Source organism: Tauraco erythrolophus, chromosome 10 (genome assembly GCF_009769465.1).
Source record: "Tauraco erythrolophus isolate bTauEry1 chromosome 10, bTauEry1.pri, whole genome shotgun sequence".
Taxonomy (NCBI): domain Eukaryota; kingdom Metazoa; phylum Chordata; class Aves; order Musophagiformes; family Musophagidae; genus Tauraco; species Tauraco erythrolophus.
This window is the reverse complement of record NC_141474.1, coordinates 22,374,460-22,389,521: the sequence shown is the minus strand read 5'-3', so window position 1 is coordinate 22,389,521 and position 15,062 is coordinate 22,374,460. Positions and strand designations below refer to the sequence as shown.

The window sequence follows — 15,062 nt, the reverse complement described above, 5'->3', positions numbered from 1 at the left end:
TAAAAATGAATTTTCTCTGAGGAAGTAGAATGTTAGCAGGGAACTTTGTTAGCCACATCTTAGATATTAGATACAGGGTTTGGTTCATATACAAGAGATATAGCAACAAGGCACAAAGTTTCAAGCAAACAGAAGTAAATTAGTACAATACAGACATTCAAATGTTGATAACATTTCACACCTTTTCAGATGTGCCTGTTTATTTGCCAAATACATCCAGTCCCTCTGTTAGAGACATACAGGCTACTGCCATGGTCAGCTGGTAGAGAGATACTACTATCATTTCCTCCATTTGTATCTATAAACTGCCAGTTTTCCTTATATTTTTGTCTTTCAATTGAAATATTCCCTCTAGAGGGGAAAAAAAGGGTATCATGCATATATTTATTTTTGTAGTTATGTGATGACATTGTGTTTTGTGAGTAGTAAATTTTTGTACTCCTCCTTGAAGGAGAATCAGATGAGGATAGTTATAAGCTATGAGGGAAAAAAGCCTGGTACTGATATCAGTATATTGTATTTCACAGGTCCGTATTTGGACAAAACTTCTTAGCTGAATCTGAAGCTATTGCAAGAATGTTTTTGCTAAAATGAAAAAGGACATTTCAATGTGTTCACATGCTGCTTAATATCTAAAATAGTTACTTATGTCTGAGCACACACTCGGCATATAAGAGACTGGTCCTCAGTTGAACCCAGCGGATGATGCTAACTGTTGCAACTGTAAAATCAGTCAAGGATGCCAAGTTACATTTGAATTAAACTAAAGAAAACATAGCAAAGTAAGATCTGAAAATAACAGCTGTGAACTACATGTAAAATTAGTTATTTGTATCAGCTGTTATTTTATAGTTCTTAACTATAAGACAACAAAAGCTTTTTGTTACTACAAGACTGAAACTGAAGAAAATACAAATCCTCAAAATACAGAAATACAGTATTCAGCAGATCACTTCTTTTGAGATAAAAGATAATTTCTCTTATAATGAAGTAATGCAGGGGTTGGGGCTTTTTTTTTTTTTCACATTTAGGCTGTGGCTTCAAGCTGTTGGTCAGTACTAAAGCAGAAAAGACAGCAAATGAAGGTAAGATGTCTTGCAAATTGTGTAGACCAAAGTTACTGATTGGCTCCTAAGAATTTGGAGTTCTGTCCTGTAGCTATGGCAAAATAAACTATAGATCAATCCTTAATCCTGTAGACATGTTAGTTTAGACAAGAGGCTTCCAGTTGTATAAGTTTAGCTCATGGGGCCCTAATATCTGGTTTTTTAGCAAAAAGTCTTAGCTGGAAGATTTTCAACCTAGTTTAGGTCCAGTCAACAGCAGAGACAGTAATTTCTCTGACTTATGGCCTCACACATGTACCTCGGATTTTTGCAGACCAAGGTCATTATTGTTGTATCTCACCTGATTATGCGAGGATTCTCAATCCCATGTCCCTGCGCCATCTTCTACAGCTAAATAAAATTCAGCTCTGTCCCTTTACCTACCTACAGTACCATCTTCCTCACCAGTGGCAGGAACTCTGTGGCAGCCTCCCTTGGTCCCCTTCTGCATCCTGACCTCTCAGAGGAAGAACTCTGCAGATTTCAAAATAGAACTCCTCTGCGGCAGCAGCTTCTTACTTCCACCTTTGGAAGCTTTTGTTAGTCCTAGGAGGCAAATGCCTCATCTCTGTAATAGCCAGTCCAAAAGCAGAGCTGAGGCTTGCTGCAGGACATCCATAGCCATTAGCAGTGGTTTTGCATACCGCAGGTGAGGAATCTTTGCTCAACTGGTTGGCACTGACACCTTTCTCTGATTCTAAGAATAGCTATTTACGTGACTCCTAACTGCTAAAGACGTATTTAATCGTAAAAAACGTTGCTTCTAATGGCAGTTGGTATTTTGTAAAAGGTCTTCAGCTACCATTGTGTCCTAAGATTTGAGATGTTACATCTGTGTCAATATGGTTGAGAATTTTATTTAAATAGATCTTTTCTACACTAGTTTTATATAAAGGTATCGTATCTCCAAAGTAGATTTTATAATAACCTGTTATTTTCATCTCTATTTCAATGTACAACTACCATACTCTTTAGTTCCCTTGTATACTGAAGTCTCAATATTTATAGGTTTGTAAATGTGTGAGTAACTTTAGTCCTTAGGACTAGTTTTCATCAGCACTGCTGGAGTCATTTGAAAGTGGAAAAAGTTAAGCACTGTGGAAGTCTTTGTAATGGAGAGACTAATTTTGCCACATGAAGACTGATGAACTTTAATTTACTTATGGACAGTTCTTTATGTAATATTTTATGTTTTAATTTATGATTAATTTCTATCTTTATTATTTTATGAATTAACTGCTGCTGTAAAATTATAAATATATGTTTATGAGTATATAAAATAAACTGTACATTCATGTATGAAGGTAACAACAGGATGGACACTCATAGATACTTTATGTTTTTCTTTAGATTTAAAGATGGATTCTTGTAAGGTGTGATTTTTTTCCATGCAAAACCATGCAGTTTGCTTAATTTTGCAAGTTTCAGCTATACATAGTGTATAGGGGCTCAAACGGGAATAACTGAATAAAATTATCTGGTCTGTCCTGTGGGAGTAGATTGTTCATGATCTTTTGGGGCTTATGCTTGTTACTCTTGAAATATTTAAAATACAAAGTACCACTGAAGTAAAAACCTTTTCTAAAAAAATCATGACACTTGTTTGGTACAGTTGCCCCATAACTTAAAGGAGTTCAAGTTACCACGGCCCTGAAGTAGTAGGTCTTTCAGGCATTTCTGAAGACTTAATTTTAGATAATAGTGATTTATACTGAGTTTACTGTGTAACTTTTGTGTACAATTTTTACATCACTAGGTGCCTGATGGATTTTTTGCACATTTCTATGCTATATGTGAACATATCAGCCCTGTTTTGGCATGGGGCTTTTTGGGCCCTAGAAATTCCCTTTATGACCTATGCTGCTTCTTCAAGGTTTGCAACTTTTTTTAATTACCACTTATCTTAATTTTAAAAAAATGTTCCAGATTTAAAAAAAATATTAGGATCTTATTTAGAGGCATACATTTGCATTTTCCTAAGATTAAGACTAACAGTAAGGAACCATGAAAATAAATATTTCATATTCATTTTTTTAAGCCTAGAACTGTTTTGCAAAGTCAATTTTAGTGCACTTCTATCTTAGCACCAAAAGAATACACAAATGAATGTTTTCAGGAAATGTGTAAAAGAAATAGTTAGCATTGCTAACTTTTTTTTTCTTGTAAGTGAATAAAAGTTTTTCCTTTTTTTCCCCACTAGGATCAAGTGCTTTTCTTCCTCAAAGACATTTTTGATTTTGAAAAGGTGAGGTACTCAACTATGGAGAGTTTGGCTGAAGATCTTATGCAATTGTTAATCCGACACACTGAACTTTTAATGGCCTATCTTGGAGCAGATTCACTAAGACATGTCAGTGCTTGTGTAAGTGGTCATGGGCATGTCATGACCAGTGGGCTCTTAGAAGCAAAAGTACAGTAAGCTTAAAATCCATGACAAATGAAATGGGGCGCACTTTGACATACTCCTTCCCACCTTTCCCTCTAACCCCGAGCTATCATTGCTGTTACTGAGCAAGCACCTGAGAATGTATCATGTCATTAAGCATGGAAAGGACTCAGGAGGGTTAAATGTGCATCTGTGAAAAGAACTGGTGAGCATATTATTGTATATACCTAAATTAAATTTGCAGTTCAGCTGTCACTGTATTTATACTTAATGTATCCCAAAGCTTTTTTCTGTAATATTTGGGTAAAATTTATTTATGAAATACTGTACTTTTGCACAGATAATTTGTAAGTGAAGCTGATGGAGTTGTTTCTTTTAAAGGCTTATAGTACAAAATGTTCATTACAGAGTCTCCAAGTCATTGTGTGTCTAGATCTAAAAGGTGTTTTGACTGGGGTGTATGCAGTCTCTGATTCATGTGACACGTGCAATAAAGTAATCGCGCTCACAAAATTGAACATGTTGCTACTGCCCTGAAGTTACATTTGTGTGGGTGTAAGCAGTCATTTTGTACTACGGTATAATAGGGTGATGCAGGAAATGCAGGCACCATTTGGGCAGGAATGACTTGCAGTGTGCATTTTTTTTTTTACTTTATTTTGGTTTAAAAATATCTAAACATCATGAAGGTGTTTGAGAGTACTTACTTATAGTCAAAAAGCTGTGTTAGCCTCATGAGTTAATTTGAAACTTTTCCTTTTTCTAGAACTGTTACTACTTTATATGGTGGTGGTAATTAAACTAGTACCATTCTCAGTTCATATGTAGCATTTCAAAATGTATTTTTAAATAGGATATATGATGAGATTTGTTAATCATGAAACAGAATCAAAGGCAGTGGTTTTATAATTAAAAGCATTTCCATCTTCCTCCCTTCCTTGTAGGAAGTCAGGTGTCTATTTAAAAAAGAAGAAGTTTAAGCAATTGTGGCCATCTATGTGCAGTGCATCCTGTGGCTCAGGATGTGGAACCCTGAACTTTAGATAGGAGCACAGCAGAGTAAGGAGGCATGAGGGAACGAACTTGCAGTAATGTTTTCTTCCTGTGCTAGAGATAATAAATAATGATGATCTATAATCCTTGAATTTCTGTAAACTGAAACAATGTTTCATAGTTAGCTTAGGTTTTTAAACTACACTTAAGTATGCTTTACCACACAAAGCTAGCCCACAAAAATCTATCCATTGTCAAGTAATACAGAGTAAGTAACTAATTACAGAGTAATTCTACATATTCAGATACTTAAGAAGCATGTAGTTAAAATCTAGCATATTGAAATAAACATCAATTAGAAACATTTCGACTTTTGCTGCAAACACAACCCAAAACAATGACATTTGAAATGGAGGGCTTGTGTAATTCCATAGATTTTACTGGAGCTGACGTTTTGCTCCTTTGTTGTACTTATTTGATAAATATAAAAATGATGAAAATGTGTCATATGACTTGTGTGAAATGCTAACTGATTATGGTTTATTTAAAAAACAAAAAAGTATCCTGCTACGTGTAATAAAACAGAAATTCCAAATGCTGCTGTTGGCCTATTTCCACCATTCAAGTAGCTGAACTTGGCACCATGCTCCATGATACACTTTTTTCTCTGCAAAGTAACGTCTTTGATACCAGAATGTGAAGTTTTTTTTCACACATTTCACTTATATTAAACATACTTAGATCATACTGCTCCAAAGTTTCTGTATTTTGGCAGCTTTTTGCGAGTCTATGAATGAAATTATACAGAACAGTAAGGTGTCTCGTTGAGTTCAGAATCAATAGGAATAGCTGGAAATAGAAGTGACAATAAATGGCACGTTCCACAGCAAATGCACTGCCTGGAGGTTGCAGTATGTCAAAGGAAACTGTCTGCTGTTGTTTGTCTGGTCTAATAAAATGTTATGAAGGAAATGACACCTTAACATTCATCACAGAAAAACAGAAATGCACTTTCTCGCAGAAGTACATGTATATTTGAGTGAGAAATTTTCATATTATTTATAAAAAACACTTGAAGAAAGTGCAACAGCATTGCACGTGAGATGATAAATGTTTCCAGATAATTTAAAGGTTGATCTTCTGTCTAAATTGAAAGGATTTTTTTAAACAGAAGAATGAAAAAGGTCTAATGCTACACCAAAATATTTAGAAAATGGCTAAGAACCTGATAATATCTGACTTAAACTAATGTATCCTCTTAAATCAGGAGCACCTCCATGCACTCATGGAGCTCTCAAAAGTCCAGGTAATTGGGCTGGAAATTGGACAGATATATTTCCCATCCAAAATAAGAATTACAGGATCTGGTTGCTGTAAGATGCCACCAACAAATTTTAATTATGTGAACTTCCCCCCCCCACCCCCCCCCAAAAAAAAAAAAACAGTTAGGAAGAAAGAAATAGAGAGAGGAAGGGAAAAAAAGAGAGAAGAAGAGGAAAATGTACAGGTAGATGTGGGAAAACTTTTGATCTCCTCTAGGTCGTTTTGGATATTTTCCCAAAAAGCATTCACGTATTCTGTCCTCCCTAACTCCAGAGACACAGCTATAAATTAAAGTGGGAGACAGCTGTCTCCTTGTAACACGGAACTGGAATCAGTTCTATTATAACCTAAGGTTATACACCATAGGTAGAAGGTGTATAAAGAATATCTGTTGATAACCAGCCAGATGGCTTAAGAATTTCAAAAGGCCACCGTCTTTGAAAACACAAGTGCCAGAGCTGCACCAAAGCAGTGATAGTATGATACACCTCTACTTTATTGAATTCATAATCAAAATCAAAATTTAGTTTATAATCTCTACATTTTTAAATAGTTTTGAATGACACTTTCAACACTAATAAGAACAAGCTAAATTTAAAAGCCATCCTCTTCTGCTGTAACTGTGCTCCTGAGACCAGAAACGTTGAATGTGTGGGGATTATACAAGAATCAAATATTTATATCATCTGTAATTTAGTTGTAATAATAATCTCACTTCTAATGTGTTCTTAATGATTATTATACTTCACTTTTGTAGTCTTTGGTTTCTATCAAACTAAACATGTCAAATCAATTGTCAGAGTAAGTGTATTTGTGAACTTTCTATTGCCTAAATGAACTGCAGCTGTGTATATTAAATAAAATATTTCAGTGTAATGACTGTTGCTGATATAACTGTATCTAAAACTTGAATTTGCACAATTATTGAAATCTAATGCAAAATTATTTAATATGGTAAGAGTTTTTATACCAGTTAGTCATCTTGGAATTGAAATTTGCTCCCTGAAATCCAACAAGAAACAACTATTACAAAATTTGTTATGTACATGAAAAAAATGGAATGGGAACAGCTTTTGAGCTTTCCATTTTAAACTGATTTTATCAACCTGTTTAATTTTGCTTCTATTAAACGGTTCGCAGCATTGATAAATTTTCAGCACAGAGGCCAGTGATCCACCAAAAAGCCAAATATTGGGGTTTCTAATCTTGGAGGTCAAAATGTGATTCAGCCAGACACCTTAATAAAAGAAGAAGCCCCCGACCTAAGGATGGCTGTCGCGGCTGGTAGGCATGATGCAGGCAAAGCAGATTCGAGTGGTGTGGCACAGGCAGCAGATGGTCCGCTGGTGAGATCCCTGCCAATGGTACTAACCAGAATGGTTTACTGGCATCCATCTCTCTATGCCGAGCTGTTACCTTTCCTTGGCTTTAGGAGACAAGTTTTTTCAGGATTATTTCCAAACCAAGCTGCTGTAGTGAGTTCCAGTTGTGGCATAAGACTTCCTTTGTGGGGTAATATAAATAATGAAATGGAGAACATAACGGTGTCTGATCCTTACTGCTGTAGAAGGGCAATGTATATATATATATGTTTTGACCTGCTCAAATTTGTTTTATGTGTTATATGTGTTCGTCTGCTGAAAACTGTCAGAGTCGGAAGCCCTTCCTTAACTGAAATCTGGTGTCTTTGCTTCAGAAACACGAGTACAGCTATTTTGAGGGTGGCACGGGGGAAAGTTCCTGTGCTGTCCTTCAAAAGACAAACACACATGTTTTGTATTTTAACTTCGATGGCCGTTGTTCAGATTTGCAAAGCCTAAGGTCATGTGGTTATCGTCCTGATATTTATAAATCCAGGGGAAAGTTAAGCTCTGGTGCGGCAGGCACAATGCAAGTGAGATAGGAAGGAGAAAGTTCCTCACTGGAGACCTTGCAATTGAACGTGTAGGAAACAAGCCATCTTTAAGCAGAAAAAGGAATGTACTCAGATGTAATAAAATCACGTTTCTGCCTCTGCTTTGTAAAGTTTCCAGAGAAAGGCACTGCTTTAAATCCAACGTGCTCTCCGTCTCCCAGGTCTGGCACTAGCCAGACTCCCCTCCGCTCCATCAGCGAACTGTCACATTACTATTATTAGTTGATTGCTCTCCATGTGCCATAAACCGACCTAGGACCGGACCACGGTGGGTATAAAACCTCCCCGCGGGCAGAGCACGACCCGCGGCGGTGGAGCGCTCCCTGCGTGGCCCGCACTTCTCGCCAGCTCCGATTTGGGGTCGGGAGGTGGGAGCGGCGGTTTGCCGAGGCCGCGGTCGTTGTAAGTACGTGGTGATGCGGAGCTCCGGGGCTGGCGGAACCCTGCCGTTGCCCGAGGCAGCGATCCCTAGGGATGCGGCCGCGAAAAGGCCGGGGTGCCGCCGCCTCAGCCGCGGGCAGGTCAATAGCGGGAGGGCGGCGGAGGCTGCGGGGCGGCGGGTTCCCGTCCTCTCCGCCGGCACCGCCCGCCGAACCGTCGCCCGCTGCCCTGCGGCAGGGTCGGCGCGGCCAGGGACGCGCTAGCCGAGAGGCGGCTTCTTTCCCCCGGTTATTTATAGCTCCTTGGTGCTTCCAGCCCAAAATAAGCCTGTTGGCCCGGGCGGCTGTCCGCGGCGGGGGGGAGAAGCGGGGGGCTGGCGGCGCGGCCGGGCTGCGCCCCCCGCCGCGGCGAGGGGCCGGGCATGGCGTGCCAAGCCGCGCCGCAGGGCCGGGGCCGGGCCGGGCCGGGACAGCTGCCGCGGCGAGGGGCTCGCCTGGAATGCGGGCGCCGGCCGCGCGTCGCGACTTTTATGGAAACTTGCCGCGCCGGAGCGGCGGCGGCAGCCAAGGGGCGCTCCGCAGCCGCCAGCCCGCCCGCCGGGACCACGCCGAGCCGCAGCGGCGGGGCAGCGCTCCCAGGTAAGAGCGGCTCCGCCGGCCGCGGATGGGAGAGAGGGCTCGGGCGGGCGGGCTCCCCGGGCTCCCCGCCCCGCGTCGCTCCCGCCGCGCACAGCCCCGCGCTCGGCCGCCTCTGCTGCCGCGGTCCGTCATCGCGGCCGCCCGGCCCGCTGCCCCCCCGCGCCCCTCGGCCGGAGCCGCTGCGGTCGGGCCGTCTCCTTCCGCCGCCTCACGGCCCCGCCGCCAGGGAGCCCGCACCGCCGGCCGTCCCCTCGCAGCCCCGGGGGTGGCCGGGCCGAGCGGCAGCCCGGAGGTCCGTCGGGAGAAGCGACCCCCTTCGCACCGCGGCCCCGGTGGGGAGAGCGCTGTGGGCGAGGGCGGCCGCCAAGGCCCCCTCCGTTGCGGTGGCAGCCGGCGGGGCAGCAGCCTCTCGGGAGGGGATAACGGGATGTGCCGAGCGAGGCTTGCAGCGGCCGCCACCGAGGGCTCCTCCGAGGGCTGCGGAGAGGGGGCACCCCTCACGGCCCGGGGGGCGGGGGGGGTGTCCGGGACTCGGCGGCTGGCCCGGGGCACGGCCCTGCCCGCCCGCCGCTTTTTAAATGAAATTATGGCAGGTGGGGCTTGTGCCGAGCGCGGGGTCCCGCCGGAGCTGGCGCTCCCAGCTGCCCCGCGAAAGGCGCTGGCGCAGCGCGCGGGGCCGGGCGGTCTCCCTGGGCGGTCCGCGCCTCGGCCGGGTGCGCTTGGTAAAAGTGATTTGAAAATCCCCGATGTTCGTACGCCGCGTGTCGCTACGTCAGGAGGAGTTCGGTTTTGTTGGCGTGGCCTTCAGCAGCAAGGGCGTACCGGCTGCGCTTATAGGTGCTACTTCATCCTAAAGCCATGACTGTAAAACAGCGTGACTTGGAAGGAAATGTTGGGCTTCCGTGACAGCTTACAAACTATTTATTATCAGGTTTGTTTTAGGTATATAAGAGCTTCTGCTAACACCATAAACACCTGTGAAAAAAAGCATGTTTAATGAAAGGTATTAACATTTCAAAAATTAATCAACAAGTGGCTGCATGCTGGAAAACAGTATTCTCAACCTTAAGAGACCTTAGATCTCTTGGAAAAATGTCCAGTGAAATGAAATTTAAAATGATAATTAGACTTATAAGAGGGCCAAGTGTATTAAGGAACGTGCAGAGGTATGAGGGTATGTCTAGTGTATGTAGAAAGCAGAGTGTGGTGAAATACAAGAACTGGGCAGCTGATTTAAGAAGTGCCTAAGAAGTACTTTCTCTGACTTCATTTGGAGTGTTTTAAATGAGTAGTTTCCCCTGTGAAAGAAGCCAGACAATCCGTAATTTACCATACTCAGATAGTCAGCTTTGAAACTCCTGTAACATGGCCGAGCCCTCTGGAAGGCATTTGTGGGATAACAGAGGTGAAGGTTAACGGCGGTGGAAGAGCAGTTCAGGAAGCGATAGGAGCGACCCTTTGCTGGGCACTGAAGGCAGCCATGTCTGCTCAGGTGAAGGTATTATAGACGATCCAGTTTTTATGGGCATCAGTGCTACCAGCAGAGTAGGATTGGTCAAGTGGAAGCTGCAGCTTATCTCCAGGAAGACGGGAGAACTCTCCTCTGCGGCAGTCATAGCACAGGCACAGTGACCATCACTGTGTTCAGTCTGAGTTGACCATGAGGATTTCAGAGAAGAAGCAGAGTCTGTGTCCTGCCGTTGAGAAGAGAAGCAGCAAATTTTAGTAGAGCTTTATGTCCAGTATGTTATCGCATGTTTCAGTACTCTGAAGTCCTATCAGTAAAGTCAACAAGAGTTGAGCTCTAATCACACACTTCAGCTGCTGTGACACAGCGGGGGACGGAGGAACTATGGCACAGGGCAAAATACGCTGATTTTTTTTTTTTCTTGAGGACCTTGGTTCACAGTTTACTGCCACCCATGATTAGGATTTGCAGCTCTTAGAACATGAAATCATGGGCCGGAAGATCTCAGGAGGGCTTCCCCGATAACAGAGCAGTCTCTCAGCCCCCACTACGTTTGCTCTGGAGCCTGTGTGCTCCATAACAGTACCTGAAGAAAGTAAAGAATTAACAGGCAGACCTTTTCTACAGAGAAGGGTGATTTTATTTTTTTAACGCAGCAGTTGGACTGCATGGGACTGTCACATTAAGAGTATTTATAGTTATATAAACAGACATAGACAAAATTCTTTATAATAAATACGTTTTAATAAATAACATGATACTGCAAAGACTATTCTACTATAATATGAGACTCTCAATAAATGTTGAAGTGCAATAAATTAAAAGATTGAAGAAAAGATTGTGTATGAAATCAAATTATCTGGGTCAATTGTTGGTAAGCATTCTAGTCTTTAATTATAAAGAATTAATGAAGGAATACAAGCGAGTGGAAGTAGTTTTGTGTTTCATATTTTGCAAAATGTGAAGTTTAGACAGCTGGTGTTCATTGTCATAACCGATTGGCTTCAGTGGAGCTGACGGTTTATGCCGGTTCAGGATCTTTCCCTATGCAGGATAATTTTAGTATCTACTTTAGTATCTGTAATTTAGTACAACAACTGGTAGTGTCATTGCAGATGAGTTACAGTGAGAACATAAATGACGAACATTGCTCTCTTTCCCCTCCTCTTTCCAGTTCTATTTAATATTTCGTTAAATATTTTAACTTTTGTGGACTCTGTTTTCCTCTCCTGGGTGCTTTGGCTGCAAGTGGTGAGTTTCCAACTCTCACAATATGGTTTTCTTATATAATGGAGTCTTTCCTGCAAGTAGATCACAAAGAGGAGACAGATGGTAAATGTAACTTCAACTGTGCGGCGAAGGATTTATTTATAACTCACAGTAGCCATAGGACAGCAGGGGGGCCTCCCAAAAGGAGAAATCACAGAGAAACCAGACTTTTTTAAAGTCCTGGCTTCGTACTCATGTAGTAAAGAGTAGTGTTTGGTTCGGGAAAACGACGGTATTTTTCTCTGTCTAGTGTAAGGATGTTAATCACTCCACTGAAAATCAAGAACTTCTATGTTTTCTAATGAAGGGGAGCTTTATTATTTATGGGAGATTTTTTTATTCAGTTAAAGCTGTTAACAACATTTTTTGATCAATAGAGGACTCCAACCTCCTTTCAGAAATGGAATTTAATTAAGTTTAAGGAGAGGGATTTGGGGACTTGTGAGCCATCAAACCTTCTGTGTCCCTTTAATGGTTTCCTTTGTTCACTTTGATTGTTTTGCTTTAAAGTGAGGTTTTAGAGAGTGTGGGTGAAAAGTTGAAAAAGTGCTATGATCCAAACAAATCAAGACATATTGGAGGTGATAGCTTACCCATTTACAGCAAACAAATAGGATGCTTGAAAACAGCAGGGTTTCGTTTTTGGTTTTTTTTTTCAGAGTATTTCTGATCTATTGCCCAGTGTCCTGTGCATTACTGGTTTTGTATTAAGTCTTCACTTGAAACTTCTTAGAGATCACTCTGCATTACAGCCAGTCAAGCCATTCTAGTAATGGTATTTTCTCTTCTATTCAGTTCCAGAGGTAGGACCAGTGATCAAAGGATGGAGGTTAAATTTATGTTCTAGGAAAAATCTCAATGTAGACCTCCTTTGAAAGTGGAACTGCAATCTAGTGCTTTCAGTATAAACATTACAACACTAGACTAACATTTTCTGAGATATCTCATTTAATCGTAAGAAAGGTAAAATGTGGAGAAAAAAAATAGACTAGTGTCAAGTAAATGCTAGAGTGATGAGAATGAATAGGCAAAGAAAAGCCTAGTAATAAGCTCAATTCACTTTTTCATCATTGGTATGTTCGACATTATAATCTGGGATTTTTCTGAGTGGGAAGCTTCAATGAGGAGTTCTTATAGCTTTTCCTGAGATACATTGATCTCAGGAAATAAAAGATGAGACTGAATCTTAAGATTGGGCAGCTTCATAATAGGAGGATGAATCTCTTCTGAGGTAAGTATATATACAACATACACAAGTAGACTCCTGTTGCCTCAAAGAATAAGCATTACTTGTATTAGATGAACTCTGTGGGAAAAATATTATTACAAAACAAGGATGTATATCCAACTTAAATATATGACCAGTTCCTCTCAAAAGGGACTTGGTAGGAAAATATCTTATTTAAAAGTAGCTATTGTTAGAAAGTAAAATATGTCAAAGTTTCTTGGGTTGGAAAATTTATTACCACATATTTTGTGTGAAGCTATTGGCAGATGATGAAGGGATTGTTCTTCCACGATTTGTCAGTGTCAGGACTTCTTGACTTAGCCACTTTGGTTTTCTCAGCAACAATACATTGACTGAGTGGATCCTCTCCTAACGATAAGGCAGATACAAAGCTGTTCTTGTTCCTGAAGCAGTGGTCCCAGCCTCACAGACCCAAGCCAAAACTCAAGGAGTGCTGCTTTTTTTTCTTGAAGGTACTAAATCGTCTTTATTGGAAATTACTCGTCTGCTTTGCGGAGTCCCTGAGGCAGGGTCCTGCTGCTGCTCCTGCTCAAGGTTTAACTGCCACGGAGAGGGAAGAAAGTGGGTGGTATTATGTTTAGTAATGCTCTACTGCCTATATCCATATCTTTCACTATCAAAGGTGGAGGTAGGATGACTCGCAGATGCAAAATGTCTTAGAGCCAGCTGGCTAACCTTCAAGCATATTAAGAGTTAGCGACACCAAAGAACTGGAAAGTAGCCTAAAGTAATAGCAGATATGGCAGTAACCCAAATGGCAGAAACATACCTGCCATCTTGAGGACCCACAACCTGTTGGACTGGCATGTTTTTGGAAGTTCAGACAGCAGGAATTTACAAAGAAAATTTCTTCCAACAATTGCACTGTTAAAAGAAATTTTCAGATTTGTTGTCTGAGGGTAGGTCTCACTGCTGTCAGCAATCTTAGTAACACTGTCAAGGGGTCCAGGTAATTGGAGCTATAACAGAAAGGTTCAAGGCAAAGGTTTAGCTCAAAAGCTAAATTGTGTTCTCAGACTTTTAAATACCATCTTCTTCCTACAATTAATTGCACATAATAAGCAAATCAGACTTTGAAAGAGTCAGTTTTCAAATAACTTTAAGATGAAGCCATATAGAATAAGGTATGTTGCTGCAGTGAAGGTTAACAGTAACCTTCACTTGAGGTGTCTAGGTGAAATGGAATTCCTTTTCTGCTCCAGCCCTATATGAAGGTTAGAAGGTCTCTACATCCCAGCCTACTTCAGTGCGTGGGTCGTACCAATGCATGACATTCCTTTGTTTTCTGATGGGTTCATGCAGTAAACCTTTTATTCAGTTTCTGTATTTTAAGTACAAGGCTATCAGCCACAAGTAGGGAAGAATAAATTTAAAAAAGCAGAGAAGCAAAAGAAGAGCACAGAAAAGAGCTTCTCCAAGACCTGCTTAGAAAAATGAGGAAGTAAAAGGATCTTAACTAGTTTTAAGGTTATACTGATCATAATGGGGATTTTACTTCCATGCATGAAGTAAGCTAAAGCTTACAAAGATGTGCAAACCCAAGCGCACAGTATACAAATGCAGATTAAGGTGTATGGGGACCCTGAGACCACAAGAATGCTAGTGAAGTTATCTGCCTTTCTAGACACAACAGAATTTTAACATGCTATTGCTGATCTGAAATAGTCTGAATAGGAACGAACACTTAGTACTTCTATGTTCACGTGTTCACAAGTGACAAACTGAAATGCCTTGGATTCCTATCAGTCTACAAATGAGGTATTTGTCAACTCCGATTTGGGGGGGAATGACTTCCCATACTCGTTTGTGGAAAAGGAACACCTGCGTGTTCTCCAGAACACCTCTGTTGAAGCTGAATTTGAAGAGTTTGGAATTTGTAAATCAGGGTAGGAATTGATAGCTAAATGCTGTTGTTTCATATGTTGTGACTGCTTTCATTTGCAAAAACAAATATCAAAGAATCTCATCTGATCCGTATAGCTACAGCAACACCCATGAGCGCTGATGACATCAGGGTATTTTCTGAAGGGCTTATGTGACAACAACTCTTAATGTTCATTATTTTTAACACCACATAAAAATACCTATGTTTATAATGTTTGTAATTAAGAATTAGAGAACTTAAAGGCTAAGAACTATTGAGAACTGAACTTTCCATATCATGAAATGCCGTGACTTCAGTTCCTCTAAGCCACAAGTGAGAAGTCCCTTCCAGTAGTAAGCTACTTTTCTAGCCTTTTCACTTTGAGCCTTTGAGTCCATTTGTTTGCACCATGTGTGGCATACTGAGTTTTTAGGATTACCTGGAACTCAGGGCATCAGTACAGTAGACAG

General features: G+C 41.3%; 1 protein-coding gene across 3 annotated transcripts in view; it reads left to right on the top strand.

Moving 5' to 3' along the window:
• Positions 1-4,403, top strand: part of MIGA1 (mitoguardin 1) — a 40,509-nt gene extending 36,106 nt beyond the window's left edge. For 2 of the 3 annotated variants that reach the window (XM_086617103.1, XM_086617102.1), the window contains 2 exons: positions 1,032-1,085; positions 3,307-4,403. In XM_086617103.1, the coding sequence (XP_086473229.1) occupies positions 1,032-1,085; positions 3,307-3,525 (273 nt within the window). In that variant the 3' untranslated portion in view covers positions 3,526-4,403. Of the gene's footprint in view, positions 1-1,031; positions 1,086-2,862; positions 2,980-3,306 lie in introns of all 3 variants that reach the window. The other variant, XM_086617101.1, reaches the window with a different exon arrangement.
• The last annotated feature ends 10,659 nt before the right edge of the window (positions 4,404-15,062 follow it).